Below are 18,114 nucleotides of genomic sequence, written 5' to 3'. Positions count from 1 at the left end.
GTAGGCTCCTTGTCTGGTCAGTGGGGGATAGTTAAGGATTGGAAGCCTGATCACATGGGGCAAGTGAGTGCTTGGCTCATCTCTGCCAGATAGGCAGACTTTTCCAGTCTGATTATTAAGGGCGGAAAGTTCCTCAGCCTCGTGATACCTGAGCTCTGTATTCAGTACAACACCTCAGCAGGCCTGGCTTCTGTTGTGTCTTCTGTAAAGTGCATGGTTATTTATTTTAGTAACCTCTCATTAAAAGGCAATTTTTGCTGCTTCTCATCCTGGAAACATCAGTAGCAGTGAAAAGCTTAGATTGTTATGGTGCATTTTATACTATAGCTTGAACCATTCAGATGGTTTTATTTTCTTATATTGCACAAGTAAGTGAAACAATGCAGGTTTTTGTGGAGGTAGTGGCTGGGAAGAAGGCTGTTAACACTATCCAGGAATTAAAATAGAAAAGAGGGGATCAGTTACAGCCTTTCCTAAAGGAAAGAGCAGATGTGATCAGGGTAGCTTTATTTTTTTTCCTCCATTACCTTTTTATTATGAAAAAAAAAAAAAGGCTAAATTTATGAGTCATTAAATGAAAGGAAAAGAAGAACAGTTATCCCTTAATTTGGTAATAAGCATGAGATTCCAAATTCTACTTTTTTTTTTTCTCAGTTACGTAAGTAATGGTTCTGTTTTCATAAAATAACAGGCACGAGATACAGGAAAAACTTCATCTTCTGTCGTCTTCTCTGTTCTCAATTTATTCTTTATTATAGTCTCTATTCTACCTCTTGCTTTCCCTGTGTAATCTAGATTGTTATCTTGATGCTGATCCTACATGAGGTGGTCCTGCACTCTATTTCTGTGTCTATCCCGCATCCCGCTGTAATATTTAACCCTAGATTCTAGACACTCCAATAATAAGGATGGTTTAGTGGGGACTGTTAGCGTTAGGTCAGAGGTTGGACTCGATGATCTTGAGGTCTCTTCCAACCTAGTAATTCTGTGATTCTGTGATCTATTGCTCTTCTTTTGGTAATTGTTCCACAAACTGACCCTGTGTTTTTGCATGCATTTAGTGTGCTTAAAAGTTTTTCCTGGACTTTTTCCCCTCCTCAAAATCATCATATTTCCTAACTTTATTTCCAATTTTCCTTTACATATTGTTTCACAGTTTCTAAGTTGCAGTCATGCTGTGCTAATAAGCAGCTCCTCTCCTTCCCAACTGTCAGCCTTCTTGTACTGCAACTTCTTGTTGTATTGCAATTTCTCTTAAACTATGGCATTGATGCCGCATTTAGTTTCTGTTTTTCAGCCCTTTCTTCCCTTTCATCAGGATAGTTCTACTTAAAATAATGGTTAATATGAACCCTAAAATAATTAAAATTTTAAAATTTACAGTTTTAATTGTACATTGCAATGCTTTTTAAAGTCTTTTGTCATAAGTACAGCATATACCACTACTTCTGGTTCATGCTGGAGGTTTACTACTAACTACTCACAGATGTCAAGAATTCCAGTGAATTCACATTAGATAAAGCTAATGATGTAATTAAATTATTTAGGTACCCAAACCCAGAGACACTCCATGGAAATAAAGAGTGTAGATATCTTCAAAATGTTATTCATTGCCCTTTTCTTTGTCATTTCATTTCACTGCATGCTTGCTACTTCGTTTAGTATTTCTAGTATTCTTAATTAATGGTATAAAGTCCAATCTATGTAGATATTTTCCCCCCAGAATCATTTGTATGAGAGGCATTTCAAATATTTTGTAATGGTTATGGTTCACTGAGAAGTAGAAGTTGTTATAATTTCTTCTAGTTTTAACTGAATGCATCTCCCTCTGGCTCCCCACCCCTCTACAATAAAAGTGGATGAAACTTTTCATTCTGTAAAATTCCAAGCAGCTCAAATCATAGGAGTGGTGATTAGAGAAGGTGTTTTGAGAATTATTTTCTACTGCATGTTTAAATACATTCCTATTTAAATTAGGCATGTTCTCCTTCCAGTACCCCTATTCCTTCCCGGGGCTGTGCCAAATGGTTACTATAATAGTGAGAGCAAAGCCCTGTATAATTTCAAACTGTTGCAAATACTGCAAACACTGAAGCACCCCTGTGAGGTGCTGAGTGCTCTTTCTGCCCACTGGTTCAGTAAAAGTTGAAGGCATTCAGCTCTGAACTGTATGTAGAGCCAGGTGCCAGTCTGTGTTCCAAGCTCTGCAGAGTTTTCCTCTGATGCATAACTATGTTTTTCAGCTTTCAGGGGATATATTGTTCGTAAAAACTACTCAAGACTGAGAAACAGCACTGGCTGTGCAGCAGATCCTCAGCATACGAGCAGCTGCTCTACCTCTGATTTTGGCTGTGAAGAGCACTGGTGAGTTGAATCCTTTGTTGTCTGGTATCTACAGAAATCATTTTCCACACAATAAAATCTGAAAGGAGCAGGCATGCCATCATGATTCAGCTGGCACTTGGGGAACTTGCCATTTTCTGAAGATGAGCACCTGTAGGTTAATCAGCCCCCCTACCAGCTTAGTTATCTCAGTGTTCTCCAAGAAAGTGAAGTTAGATTTATTTGCAGTTTGTCCTGGGTTGCTGTCCTGTTTCTATGGAGTTCTCAGAAGTACACAGAATACCTCTGACTGCAGACAGACTTGTAAGTGCTCAGCATTTCAGAACTAATTGCAGCACATTCCTAAATTCTCAGGAATTGAAAGGTACCTTTTTGCGTCTGTAAACCTTCTTGCAGACCTGCAGTGAGATAGGGAAAAGAGCTGTAAAAAGCAGTTGGCCGAGTCACTGGCAGAAAGCCTAAGCTTAACCATGGTGCCTTCCTCTTTGTAGAGGAAGGATATTTTAACTCTTCTTACCAAGGGAGTCACTCCAGACAAATGTTGCCCTGCTCCTTCTTGGGTAGAAGAGGGAACTGCTAGATCTTTAGCTCTTGTCAAAGTCTCTCTCTCCAACAGTGGTCTAGGGAAGATGGTTGCATTTGTTGGTGAAATCCCTTTGATTAGCAGGTTTCAGTGACTAAGAGTTATGAGATCTCTCCTTCTGTGGGATAGGCATCAGGAAATCTCAGTGCTTCTTCTAGTTCTTTTTTCTGTTATTTTATATCATTTCTATACAGCATAAAAAGGCAGGTTCTGTTACACGTCTTCCAAGTTCTCTGAGGAAATCAGTAACTTATATTACAGTAGACTGTAATTATTCCATTGAGAAAGTTTTATTGTTTTATTTTGTTTTCTAAATTACCACTAACTTCTCTGAAATGGTATTTCTGCTTTCTTTTTGTATTTTCAGAACATTGAGTTATGTTAACTTCCATGTGAACTTTGGTTGATTTAGATTGAATAATGTCTGCTAAATGCTTTGGTGCATTAAATGATTTTGTTCAGGTGTAACCACCTGCATCCTTCCAGGTTAATAATGTTCCAGAGTTTCTCTCCCTTGCAGTAGTGTGATTTCAGTTAAAAAATAAAAAATAAATAAATGTTCAGGCAGGTGGACAAGGACAAAAAAAATACATAAGTACAGTTTTTTGGTAATGTTATTCAGTGAAAAGAATGAGTATGCTGCGATTTACTGTTGTGGCTCTGTCCTTGGGTTTCCTCACTGCTTACTGGAATAATGAGTTTTGTAATTCCAATTTTCTTTCATGTGTGCAGCTGCCTCTCTCTGTTAAGTACTTAAGAGAGGTGATCTTGTGATCTCCTTAGAACTACTGATGATTATTACATCAATACATCAATATTGATTACATAAATATTTGTTCTGCAACCTGCAATAACGGTATAAAGCAAGAGCTAATAATATATTACCAGTTCTTTTGGGCACCCCAAATTCCTATTATTTACAATGTAGTTAAACATTTTGTCTTTTTAGTATTCTAGTTTTCACACAAACTTGTTTGAAGGCAGACGACCTCTTTAAACTTCTATTTCATCTGTTTTGTATGCAGTTAGCCAGGAATGGTTTTCTTCCCTTTCTACATTAGACTGTTTCTGGGATTCCTCATTGCATTCCAGACGAATGTATTTTTCTGGATTAGCTAAATTTTGATTAAGTGTACATCCCTTGAGGCAAGTGAACTTTTTATAGTCAGTAGCTGTTGAGGTGAATTTGGGCTCTATGAAGATACAGACTTCTAAAGGTATTCAGTCAGTGAACTTATATTGAAATCAATGTCTAAATACCCTTAAATATTTAGCTTGAAGGTGACCATGTAAAATACATTGGCCATTCAGTTTGTGCACTCGCTTCTGATTGCTGTACATAATCAGACAGGTAATAAAACCTTCTTTTGCCTGGAATTGCTTAACTGCCACTACTGCTGATAGATCTAAGTTTAAAACCCAACAAATTTTGCAGTTCGTTTCCCTAATCCTGTAAATTTATCTGTGATGGCCTCAGGTTCCAGTGATTTCAGTGAGACTTGAAACTGCTGAGCATTTCACAGGTGATGTTCAGAATCCTAGGACTAAACCTTATAACTTACTTCCCATAAAAAGACTCGCTTCTACAGGTAGCTGTTAGGGGCTGTTGTGTTTTAAGCGTATGGCTGTTCAGTCCTACAGGAAACTTGTAGGAAACAGGAAGGCTGATGAATAATAGCACAGATGTTTAACACAGTAGCTTGTAATCTTTCCCTAGAGAAGGCAGCCTCACTGTGGCTTCACATACCATTGAATTGAAATGTGTAATAATAAAATATTCTTTTGCATTTCTTTTCCTGTAAGGAGTTTTGGAAAGTGAAGAATAAGCTGTAAAGTACTCAGGATCAGAAAGAAAACTTACATACAGATTTCTTCTGTTTTATGCACAGGAATATAGCAATACATCTAAACATACAACAAACAACCTGCTTCAAAGGTCTGATTATTGTAATGTATATTAAAGTATGAACAAAAATACATGGGCATGACAGTTTAGGTATTTGGAAAGTTAAAGGCAGAGTGTTTATCAGTGATTCTCTGTTCTTCAGAAAGTATGTATCAGTTAAGTTCCAGAATCAACCTATTTCTGACTGGTGGCCTGACTGATGAAGTAGAGTCTGATTACTGAATTTGTATCACTACCAAGTTAGTGATGGTTATAAGATTTTAGGAGGACTGGATTAGAATTAGAAGCAGTTTCATGGGCTATAATGAATGTCAAACTGAATGTTAGTCAGTGATGGCATGCTGCTCCAATAGTAGTAGCAATTAGAATACATACTACATCACCTGTGCATCAGAACATTTTCTCACCACTTTCAAGATCTCAGTTAATGCTGTATATTAGACTCTGTACTTCAAGAAAATGAGGACATCCCTTGGCAACACAAATGATCCCAGCTGCATAAAATATTGTCTAAAAGGGGAGATTATAAGGGAGATGGAAGACTAAGGGTACATGTGGTAACATTTCTCTAGTCATGAGAAGCTGATGTAAAGAGGAATGGAACAAATTGTTCTCCACTGAGATTCAGGTGAGCTTGCATTGCAGTGAAGGAGAGCTAAGTTAAAACTAAAAAATTCTCGTTAATGGTAAAATGAGTTAAGCCTTGTGTAGGTTACCTGGAAAGTTTTGACATCCCCATCACTGTAGCTTTTAAAAAAATAAGTTTAGACAAGCTTATAAAAAAAAATAAAAATAAAAAGAAAAACAAAGTGTATCTGCTTTTTCTCTGAAAATGGATTTGTTTTATATGACTTTCCAAAATTCTTTTTATTATTCCTAAACACACTGTGACTTCCTGAAATGTAACATCTCTGTGCCAATGGGTTTGTAATTACAAGCCAACCACCACTTTTATAGCATCTTAACACTAGCAGCTATTGCTGCATCAGTGTAAGAAATAAGTATACAAATTGTTCTAGAGGAGTTCTCCTTGACTTGGAACAGCATTGTTGCCATGCCTTGAAAATGAACATCAGGTGGGGGAGAGAAACCCTCAGATGAATGCCATCAGGTCCTGGTGATTTAAAGCTTATGTCTTCTTCACATTTCTCCATAATTTCCTGCTTGGATAATTTCAGTTTCTGTCAAGACTGCACTGTGATTTCTTGTAGAAGTCATCTCTTGAATAGGAATTTTAATTTCGTTCCACAGCAAAAGCCGATATAAAAGCATTCTGCTTTCCTTTAATTGCTTCACTTTCCTACTTGTAATCACAGCAAACATTGAGGTGATTGCTTGTGATGGAAATAATTCAGAGAAACCCATTGCACTTGATTCTGCTGACTTATCAGCTTCTAACTACTGGGCAGTTCAAAACTTTGAATAGTTACTCGTGACTTATAAAGGTGTAAGTGGAAATAGAATTTGGGCAGAATTTTTTAGTGTAATTTTTTTTTTTACTCCCTCCTCATCCCTCTAGAAATTTGCATCTGTTTGGGAATATGTTATTCCTGCAAAATAAGCTTTATTCTTCCTAGTGGAATATCTGGGAGTATTTGTAACATTTTCAAAAGCATTTAAATGAGAAAAGTCCAAATTGCATTGACTTCTGAGTAGAGTTATACTTGCAATGGTCAGAGTGACACCAAAAACACGTCTATCTTTTTCAGTGTAAATTAGTCTGCTCTAGTGTTTTATGCAGCTATGATTTGACTACTTTCAAAGGACAGTGTCACTATACACTATACAGATGTGTAGACAGACCCTAGGAATCAGTGTTTCTCCTTTTGTCAACGTGTCTTGCTAATTCAGTGATTTATATAGTCTGTACATGAAGACTGAGGTGTTAGAGCTAAGTAGCTGAACATTCAGCAGCAAATTTCTGTTTTGCCTGACTGAAACCAGGTATGTGAACCTAGATCTCTTGTGTTCTTTCCAGGTAAGCTCACTGAATCTCATCTCCATGACCTAAACACTGTTTTCCTGCACATGTGGAAAGTAAAACTTTTTGGAAATGATAGAAAAAGCAGTTTTGTCAAAGATACCCGTACCTCAAAATCAACCTCAGATTCCACATTTGAAAACGTTAGCCCCCATCACTGATTGGCTCGTGAGCTAGCTGCTGCTGAGCTGCCTCCCTGTTTATGTTTCGTTTTCGTAGGCATATAATACCAGACAGATTGTCACAAGAGCTCAGAGCCAGATCTCAAGGTGCTCAGCATCTGCAGATGATGTCATGTTTTCAGAAGCATTCCCTGTCAGTTTGACATCTGAAATGATGCCTGTCTTGCAGTAGTTGCCTGTCTTTTAGTAGTGTTGCTTCATTTCCTTTTGGGTGTTTTGTTTTGTTGGGGACAATTTCCCACCAGCTCAAGCCCAGGACTGTTCCTCACGTGTACATGACTTATGGTAATGAATTCCTGATTAATGGTAAAATGTTTTAGAAAATCATTAGCAATGAATTAGCATTCCTGAGCACCCCTGAAGGTTCTCTGTTCTGGAATTTGTCACGCAGAAACGTAGAGTTACCTGTCAAGTTTTCTGTTTGTTTGTTTGAGTAAAAGCTAGTAAGCATCAAATGCAAACTTCTATCAGCAACAACAGATTTTGTAGGAGGATGGAATTTATTGTGCCATATGCTGCCTAACTTACAATTGTTCTAGTCAGAAACATGGTGCCATTGGATTCTGACAGAGAATCAAGGTCCTAAGGGCTTCAGAATTCCAGAGGCTGGTTTTTGTTAGCTTAAGGAGTACAGAAGGCAGGTTGCTGACCTGTACCTTCATGCTTTAAGCATTTGGACAACGTTCTAGCCCTGACAAAGTGTTGGCAAAACCATACTAAATTCTAGATTCTTTATAGAACGTATAGATTAGTTCAAGCTGCAGATTTAGATCCAGATCCAAAACACTCAAAATCTGAATATTAAATTTAGATCATGATTCATTCCTTTTTGGCATGGTGGTCCATTTACAACATAGTGATCCAACAGCAGATTTTCATTTAGACATCCTCTGTAGCAGTATTTGAGGATTATTCATGATTTTTATTTCATACTAGGTTTATTTTCTGCATTGGCGGGGGGAGCGAGGGTTTATGAATCATCTCAGCAAATGCTTGAGTAATTTTAGGCAAGTTGTCTAAGTAATCCTGTTATATAGTTATCTAAACAATATATATACAAGAGAAATATCAAAAAAGAACTTTATGGACAATGTGGTACATGCTGAAATGCAAGGTTGAATGTAATCCTAGACATCTTTTGTACTTTCCTTTTTACAGGAAAGTTTTTACAGAAGTATCTTTTGATACTTCTGGTATCTTTTTGATTCTACAGAATATCTACTACTACAGAATATCTTTTTTACAGAAGTATCTCAGAACAAAATTAGAAAGCTTTTTTTAAACAGATTCCTCAATCTTCTTTAGGAAAACACCATCAAATATAAATTAAGTTCGGACATTATGTTTCTCTTTGCTTTCTTAGTGTCAAAGAATAAAGGGGAAGAAAAATCCCCCAAACCTAACAAGCAAATCCAAACTTCATTCATAAAATTCCAGAAAAGTTGGTTGCTTACTGTGCTCATGAATGCTTCCTTTTGTTTCCACACCCCAAGATAGCTTATTGATGACAATGATACTGTCTTTATTATTGTGATCAGTTTTTAGCAAATCAAGTCAGCCCCTTGAGCTTTCCCAACACCTTCAGATAAAGTTAACCTAAGAGCTTAAACTCTATTGTAATATAAGGCTTGAAATATTTTAGCAAACTGGATACCCTAGAAAAAATATATCATCTAATACATATGCATGGTGATATACAGTTGTCAAATCCAATAGGTAACAGTCTGGAATGTTCCAAGACCTTCAGTAATGTCATTTTAATTGAAAGTATTTTTTTAAAGCTACATTTTAAAGGTAAAATGCACATGTGGCCAGACATTTTTACAGATTACAATATGTTCTATTGTAACATGAGTCATTTATATTTAATGTAGCCAACTGAAACACAACTAGTGACAAAAATGAAATTTGAAGTAACACACATATTTTTTGTTACTCATTAAAGCAGATTTTGTCCTTTATGTTTTCCCCTACCACTGTGCCTGAAAGGGCTGAAATGTGTTCAGTTTTAATAACTGAATAAGTTAAACCGAAAAAGCTTTCTGCCTTAAACAGCCTTTTCCCGTCTATGAAAAAAAGCTATGGTATATGTCATAAGCTGAAATCTATGACTGAAGCTTACATTTCTGATGTTTTTATCTGTAAGTAGAAGTACAACTGCTATTAATTGTATTTTCAGAAAGATTGTGAGGGAGGTGGTAAATAATGATTAAATGACTGAGGCATGTTTTGACAAACAGAAAATCTTGCTTTTAAGCCCAGTTATAGGACCGTGAGCATATAAAATACTCTTTATGAACCTCAGCTGTTTGGTTTTTTTTAATCTGGCAAATGGAATTGGTAGCATCTTTTGTTTGGGTTTGCATAGGTAAAGATTCTGGAGCAAGCCTTTCTGGGTGGACTTCAGTATTGAAGAGATTCTGTGACTACAAAGGCCTAACAAGGATCAGAGCCTGCAGAAGCATTTTATGACACTTTGGTTAGCTTTAATGAGAGCAGGAGTTGGCCTCTAATATTTGTATGGTGACAAAACACGTAATGGTAAAATAATAAAAATGCAGACAAAGTTCATCTAAGAACTCTTACTCCTTGCTCTGTGCTTAATCCAAATGTCTATAGATCACAAAGCCATTTATCTGTCCTCTTCCTCCTGTGTCACATTTTCTGAGTGCCCAAGTTTGATTTTTTCTGTGAAAACAGCTTTTCACAGCCTCTGGAGGAAAAAAATGTTTAATGTAAAATCTTGTCAAATTAATTTTAATAAATTATTCCAATTTCATAGAATTCTCATAAACTCATTTTACACGTATGCACATATCCACAATTTTTTAATGTCAAATAGATTGCTCGTAGCCAGTTACTGTGTTTAATAACATGCACTTCCTTACAGAAGGAAATGGGACTGGTCTGTGTTTTCTCTGAATTGATCATATGTGCATATTTAGAAATTAGGGATGGGGGAAAAAGGAAAAGCATCAAAAATGTGTGTGCCAGTAAGCCTTTTACAAGAGTGAAGAAATTACAATATTTAAACTACATATTTTATTTTTCTTTGTTTTTAGGCAGCAAACCAAAAACCAGTCTTCTCCTGTGGTGCCTGATTTTCTTGACAAACAAACAAAAAAGGTACTACTAAGTTTGTATTCTAAACCAACATTGCATTGTAACTTCAAATTCCTGAGTCCACAGTTCTGCAGTGTGTTCATGGCTGCTTGGCATAGCCAGCTGAACATGAAACCGTTAGTGATGTTTTGAAGTCTTTGAGACAAAAGCCTGCTTGCTAAGAACTTTAGTTCTGTAGAAAGACAGGGAGGTACAGCGAATAAGAGAATCAAAAGGCTGGAAATTTGCTGCTGAGAATAAATGCTAGCTGCTCCCTGAGGTGATTTGTCTGTGCACTTCACTTTCTACAGATGTTAGAGCCTCTTTTTTAGTAAGGACCTGAGGTTCTTTGGTAGCACTTTGATATCCTGCTCGAATTCAATATGTGAAATGGAGGAGTCGCTCTGTGACTTGGAGCACAGCATAGTCTTTGAAGTCTGATCCAATTTTTGCTGCTTACCATTTGATGTTGAAAGGATGAAATGGAGAAAATGTACAGTTTTTGCCAGTAACTCTGCTGAGCATATGTAAGATTAAAAAAACAAAATCCCTTGGATGATGTACTTAGAAATGTTAAGCAGATTAATACCTTCCTATAGCTTTTTTTTTCTAAAGATACAAATTAACTATGAGAGGAAATCAGCATACAGTGCATGCTATGATTTACCTGCATGAGGAGAGGTGATAAATAAGTTAAATGGTAAAAAGTAAACAAATGTTTGTGACATGGATGCTAAGTCAGTGCTGCTGAAAGCCACAAGAATTTTGTGTAACCTTAAGCTAGCATTAGTCATTTATTGGAGCTGTAAAAAATATGAAGTTGCTCTCTGTGATATCACAACTATAAGTTATCATGGCAAAGTGAAATCAATTCATTTCTTGAATGCCTAAAACAGCTTTCTTTATTCCAGAAGGATTTGAATGAGATTTCTGCTTCTCCGTTTATTGTAAAAAAATCATTCAAAATGAATGACTCACAGTCAATTAGCCAATCCCAGTCAGTTGCAGACCATCAGTTGTCATGTCCCTTGAGATCCCCTAAAAAAGGAGGTAAGAAAAATACCAGTGTAACCATGATTTTTTGTTTACTATCTGTAAAATACGTGTTGTCAGCATGTGAATTGCTTTATGTATTCATGAGGTCTTTTAACAATCCCTTGGAAGGCAGGAAACATAAAGGAACTAACTAACTTCTACATGTTTTCAAACTGGAAATATAAAAAAGCCCTTAAATACCTGTATTACAGAGGCAGAAGTATAGAGATTTTTAAAAGACAGTTTCTACTAAAAATGTGGTTAATAATCTTGAAATACCTTTTTAATGAAATGAAATTGGCTTTTGAGAGCTTCAGCTTTCCTTTGCCTTCCAGCCTCAAAAGTGGAAGACAGTAATGAAATCTCTTATGTTTGGCAGAATGAAAGACAACTTGTTTGTTTACACTCACAATGATTCAGTCAGCAACACAGGAACATCTGCAATTATTCTAAAATCTGTGCAATGTGGTTTCTATTTTATTTGCTGACACGTTATTTTTGCCATGGTCAGCATCAGTTTAAAAACTTTAAATATTATGACATTTTTTTTTGAGTTTTAGCTGATATGACTTTTATTCCAAGAAATCAATACCTATCAAAATATTCTTCTATGTCACTGTCGTCATTTAGTGCTTGCAAAATCCCTGAATTTAATACTGTATCACAGAATACAGTCCACAATTTAAGATGAAGTAGATTGATAAGTGATACCTCTATCTATTGTCAACATATAAATGATAATACATGAACTTCCAGGTTATTATTAAAAATGAATTGTTCATAATCTTGTGTCATATGTAAGCATTTCTATTTATATATTTAATGAGACACCTTTCATCTTGTTAGTCTACAAATATTTATCTGAATACTTGGGACCTAATCCTGCAAATTAATGTGTTTAGGTTTTACAGAGTTCAGTTAAACAATTTACAAAATGAAGTTAAGAAGACAGATATATGTATGGAGACCCTTCTGTTATAGGAAATAATGTAAATTCAACGTTGTTAGTCTTATACACAGGAATAATGTTTTCCACACTAAAAACAGAGTTGCACATAAACACAGCACTTTGAGAAATACATTATGCTCTCTTCACTCATTTCATTCTGTAGGGGTTTTTGAATCCATAGTGTGGGACTTCAGGGGATGTGTGCATTACTATCTTAAATTATTGCATGTTAAACAATAAACCTGTCAAACAAAATATCTTCATTGCAGCAAACCTCTTGAGAAAGGCAGTCAAGGCCCAAATCTGTCATCCTTACTCTCAATGGGCATTGTATATTATCCTGCAACTAGTCTTCTTGAAATCAGTGACATTGTATCTGAAGTAAAGCAATTAGAGTAAAATTGGCAGAATTACACCCTTAGCAAGCATCTCATTCAGAGCCATTGCCAGTAATTCAGAGAGACTTCAGAAAATGTGAAGTGGTAGAAGAATACAAGTTGAAAAAAAGAGATAAAGACAACATTCTTCTGAACAATTTAAGAAACATGTACATGTAAAAGACTAAGCATTAAAGAATTTCTCAGTTAAGCATTAAGAAATTCAGATAGGTGATCCTATAAACCAGCTTCCATGAATGACTGTTAAGGAGGGAAACCTGCTGAAGAATACCAACTTCTTTTTAAAATCACAGTTTGCATTCAGAAATTCAGATGCCCTACTCAATCTGTATTCAGTCTTTGTGCATGAGGTATACTTTTAAGCACAGAATATTTTTAGACCTGTTGTGAAAATGAAGTGAAATAGGAAATTTCAAACATTCCTTTTGGAATAAGAACATGTATACAATACATGGATTTTATAACATGGGACTCTACTACATAAGCTGTATTTCACAAAGCAAAAAGCTGTCCACTAGGTGGTCCAAAGAATGAGGAGACTGTTAGTTTTCATAATGAAACCTTACTCTGCAATGTTACACATTCATCTTGAATTCTTCTTAAGCTTCACTGCAGTCAGAACCATTCTGTCATTGTGCTGGTAGCGTTATGGACCTGGAGCACAGAGACAAACAGAAAAAAAGACTGTGATAGGGTTCTGCACTGGTCTGTGATGCAGTTCTGAAGCAGTGTTGATGTTTGCTGAAGAAGGGAGTCTTTGTATCTAGGCTTAAGCACAAAGTGGAGGATAGGCAGCTCACTTGTCTTAAGGCCTCATTAGGGTGAAGCTCTAGTGCAATTGAAGGGAAACAGAAAACAAAAGAGAGAAAATACTTTTTACAAGTTGACACATTTCTGTATTTATGGATGTATTTATTAAGTAGACTAATGCAGGACCTGGCTCTGCTCTGCGCAGAAATTCCCCTTGGCTCTGCTAGGATGCTGGGGAAGTGCTAGTAGCAAAGCCAAGGAGTCTATTCAGTGTCTTTGATGTGACACACTCTGCCTGTTGTTATCCTTTTTTGTTAGGATGGAAAGGGGAGTCCAGTCAATGCTAACAACTCTGAAATGCAACATTCTAGTCACAAAAAGGTTGTAGAAGAAGAATTAAAACAATACAGACATAATCTCCAGAGGCCAAGTAGCAATATTCTCTTAGAATAAGTAGTGAGAATGTTTGAAATAGTTAATGAGAAACAAGTGCTTCATAAGGAGCTGACCAGTGTAACTTTGACTCAAAAGTAAATACAACTGGTATTTTCCTAAATGAAAATGCAACAGGTTCATAAAAAGCTAACACTACCTCCACATTGACCAGAGGATGACATAACTTAACGCTAACACAGACATTCTAAACAAGTGAGAACATAAAAGTCTCTGGCCATGTTCACTTGTGGGAGAACAGGATATGTCTGCTGATTACGTTTAAATTGTGTTTTGCACACTTTTGTCTGCAATGTTGAAAGTTTGAGAGGCAGAGAAGTTTGCCAGGGTTCTGAGATGTTCTGAATTATGCAATCTGCAGCATCCCCAGCCCCATTCTGAAGCTGAGGTAGTGAAACTTGCACTGTAGTTGTATAAGTCAGAATATGTAATATGCCCTTTGATTTTATATTCCTTAATCTTTCATACTTTCAAAACTATTGGAAATTAAGAGCTAGCATGTTTATTTTTAATTTTGCTCTTTTTTTTTTTTTTTTTTTTTTCCTCCTTTTCTGGTAAAGCAATCATCAAATGCAGTTTAGTGAATGTAGCTGAGTTGGGTTTGAAGAAACGTGAAGATAATCACTGTTTCTTGCACTGGTGGAGGACAAGTATACAAGTATATAATCAAATGTGCTAAGTTATTGCTTGACAGGGAAGAAGGCTGCTGCCCACCTTAGACAGTACAAGAAATTAATTTAATTTAATTTCTTAAACAGACAAGTTTAGTAAGGAGTATTGTGTGCATGGGAGATTACTCCCCCAAAGTTTATTCTGTTGTTGTCATCACAGAGGTGATACTTACAGGTTCATCATCCTAAACAGGAAATTCATTATCTGTTCATTACTTGCTAGAGCTTAATTTCAGTTTTAAACAAGTGATCAGCTTTCATTCTTTCAGGACCATAGTCTTGCTGAAACTTAGTCCATGAAACATTTTCAGAAAATATCTCCCTATTCCATCTTGTTTTTCTGAATTGTTTTGCTTTGTATTGTCTCTTTAAAGAAGATGAAGAGACAAATATTTCTGGGGAGCCAGAAGGGTTCTGTGTAATAGCCAAATGTGTTGTGTTGTGTTGTCTTTGAAAGTCCTTTGTTGCTTTCCTTAATTTAAAATAAGTTGTCTAAATTAAAAATGCATCTACTTCTCTTTGTGTGGAAATACAAACCTTGATTTTTTCTGATAACTGACAGATCTGCCAGAGAGAAAATGCAATCCTTATTTATTGGGCACGATCAGATTTCCAAAGCAAGTAGAATCAGACTACTTGATCATGCAAATTCTTTTTCTGAAAGCACAAAAATTCTTCTGAGCAGAGTCCAAGGGATAAGGACACATGTCACCTCAGAATTGTTTGAAATGAATGAATGAATGTGACCATATGCGACATTTTGTAAGTCATTTTATAGACCAAAAACAAGATTGTGAAAACAGCAGTGCAAGGAAGAGGTGATTTTAAGAGTAATAACAAGATTACCTGCAGTGTTGGTCTCAAACAAGTAATGAGCCCTTCCACAGTACTTCTGCTCACAGGTAGGACACCAGTCCTAATGTTTTAAATTAAATTAAAATTAAAATTGTATTGTTTTAAATTGGGAAATAATTTAGCCTTAACTAAGATATTGTTAGCTATTCCAGTTAGCATACATTTATTGTTTTAATTGTGCCAGCTATTTCTGATTAACAGAGGAGTTCATGCTGTGGTTAACCAAAGCTGTCCTTGTCTCTACCATGTGGTACCAAGTCCTAACTCATACTTGGTAACATGTTTTAAAAGCATAAGCAAAACAACACCAGCAGTTGCTATAGCTGGTTACACTTTTGCAGTAATTTTAAGAGGCACTGGTGCAATTGTTTCAGGAAATCCACTTAATCAACAAAATAAATTTCATAGAATTTACCTGCATTCTTAAGATAGTCAGGTAAATGCTTTCCTGAATCAGTGTTCATGAGATCTTAAACATGAAGAAACTAATTAAAAACATGTTTAAGCGTTTTGCAAATATCTTGCTTAACATTACTAGTCAATTGATTTCAGATACTTTCTATTGTCATTTTTTTAACATTCTGTAAAGTAATGTTAAAGATCTGAATATAAATTTAAAGAGATATCTCAGAAGGTGAATGAAAATATATTTCCTTGGAAAGCCTTTAGAACTTGTTTGTACTGAGAAAAAAGACGTGCATCTCATTATGGCATATTTGCATATTGTTGAAGTTGTATTTACTGGAAATTGTATGTAATAATATTCACTAACATATAAACAATGATTCAGATATTCCATATTTTGCCTTTGCAGCAAAACAGTGTTAATATGCAAGCTATACCAATTATAGATACGTGTGCGTTGTCTTTTATAGCTGTAGCAATACAAAGCTCAAAATGAATTACAGAATCACATCCAATTCAAGTGAATATACTCAGGTTACTGGTCTTTGCTTCAGAGTAGAATTTTCTTTGAGTCAGACTTTGTTACTGTAAATACTCTTTAAGCTGCCTCAGTCTCAGCCCTAGCATACAGTCTTGATTTGATGTCTTTCACTTGCACGTGAAATGTGCTTAAATATAGGGAATTTATCCTATTCTACATAGTAATTTAATGTTGTAGTGTAATTTCAACTGTAATCTCCTGTAATTCCTATTTGTGCTTTGTTTTAAAAAAGGTAACAGCAATGGCAAAGCAATAGTCATTAGTAATTTGGTAGTGGGGGCACTTTTAATGCTTTGATTCATAGACAGACAATATTCCAGCCTGACTAGAATAGGTATTGTGATAAAGATCAGGCAATATTTCACACAAGAAGTGGTATCAAGACCTGGATGTCTTGCAACTAAGGAAGCCACTTTGTGCAACTGAGAGATCAGCCCAAGGCATACAGCCGTTTTTCTCTGTGTAACAGCTTCCTATTTGATTTCCTTACGGCCAACCTTCGTATCTACATGAAAACCAAAACCACTGTTCCGTAGTATAGTGTGAAACGTTGCCTAGACTTTCAGCTAGTTGTCATTGGCAAATGGTAAGATACTGGCACATAGATGTCATTAATTTCAGAATGCTAGATTTTAAGTGAAAGAATTTATAATCTATTTAGAATTATTTTGGGTCATACAATCAGGAGTTTCATTTCATCATTTTTAAGCCCCCCACTGAGACTAATTTTACACTGAAGGAATGTAAATCATGAAAAACTTGACTGTAGTCAGTACTATCATAAAAGTGAGTGGAATTGGGTCTCTTGGTTATAATAAACATGAAAAATTCCCTGCATATTTGGGATTTAGTGTTTTGGGGGATTATGAAGAGCATGGGACAGTCTGAACGTTACAAGAATCACTGAAGAAGCCAAAGTAGCATCATATCACAGAATCACAGAATTTCTAGGTTGGAAGAGACCTCAAGATCATCGAGTCCAACCTCTGACCTAACGCTAACAGTCCCCACTAAACCATATCCCTAAGTTCTACATCTAAACATCTTTTAAAGACTTCCAGGGATGGTGATCATGTAGTATGATCTGATGGCACTGAGCTTGCTGTAGCTATGTATGAGGACTATGAGATCTCCACAGTATTCTCCTACCATATACCACACTATAGCTGAGGAATTACTATTAGTCGTGTTGCAGCTGAAGCCTCAGGCAGAAAAGTTGCTAAAGAGGTATGTTGTATAATGAATTTCCATTGAAAGGATCTTGCCACAGTAGTGTCTTGCTGCTTCTGAGCCAAAATCTGACTGGCATGAGCCAGACAAAAAGTAGCTTCTTTTTCTTTTTTCCCCTTAAAGATCGAGTATCGGCAGTTTACTGACCTCTTCAACAGTAAGATATATGCCGGGCTTTGGATGTAGTAAACAGCAATCACATTTGCAAGTCATTCATTTTGCCTTTAAAAAGGGCATAAGCAAAAGTCATATGAAAGAAAGGATATTTTTAGGATGTCTCTTGAGAAAATAGGCTTGAAAATAAAGCTGTCTCAAAAAATCATTATTGTTTCTATCATTATTAGAAATTATAAAAACCCTTCCAGAGTAGTGAGGCTGCAGTCTTTGCAGATAGATTTTGTTGGTGCAAGTAAGGCTATTATTGTGCACTGCACTGCTTATGGTGGAACCCTGCAGGAGGCCCCATGAGGGAACATCACCTGCCCATCCCATGGAAAGCCTGAGTTTCGTCTTTCTGCATTTCTACTGTGTAGGAGTCAGTTAGCTTCATTGGCCATTGGTGTGAGAATCACCGTACCTCTGTTGTAGTATTTCAGTCTCTCAATATGTAGTTCAAGTGTGGATTCAGAAAATCTGGTTCCAAAACTTAAATTTAGTCAGTTGAACTTCTCTCTGTCATATGCAAAGTTTTCAGCTATGACTTGCACTGATGACGTTTGTATTCTGGACT

The 18,114-nt window shown here is 36.1% G+C and overlaps 1 protein-coding gene across 1 annotated transcript in view; it reads left to right on the top strand.

Annotated features, from left to right (window-relative positions):
- Positions 1-18,114, top strand: part of MYO3B (myosin IIIB) — a 186,012-nt gene that overhangs the window by 135,066 nt on the left and 32,832 nt on the right. Inside the window, exons 30-32 of the mRNA XM_032190017.1 lie at positions 2,244-2,364; positions 10,058-10,121; positions 11,009-11,147. Coding sequence (XP_032045908.1) covers positions 2,244-2,364; positions 10,058-10,121; positions 11,009-11,147 — 324 coding nt within the window. The remainder of the gene's footprint in view (positions 1-2,243; positions 2,365-10,057; positions 10,122-11,008; positions 11,148-18,114) is intronic.

Source organism: Aythya fuligula, chromosome 6, assembly GCF_009819795.1.
Source record: "Aythya fuligula isolate bAytFul2 chromosome 6, bAytFul2.pri, whole genome shotgun sequence".
Taxonomy (NCBI): domain Eukaryota; kingdom Metazoa; phylum Chordata; class Aves; order Anseriformes; family Anatidae; genus Aythya; species Aythya fuligula.
Note: the sequence above shows the minus strand (reverse complement) of the source record. Positions and strands in the feature narration are given on the sequence as shown.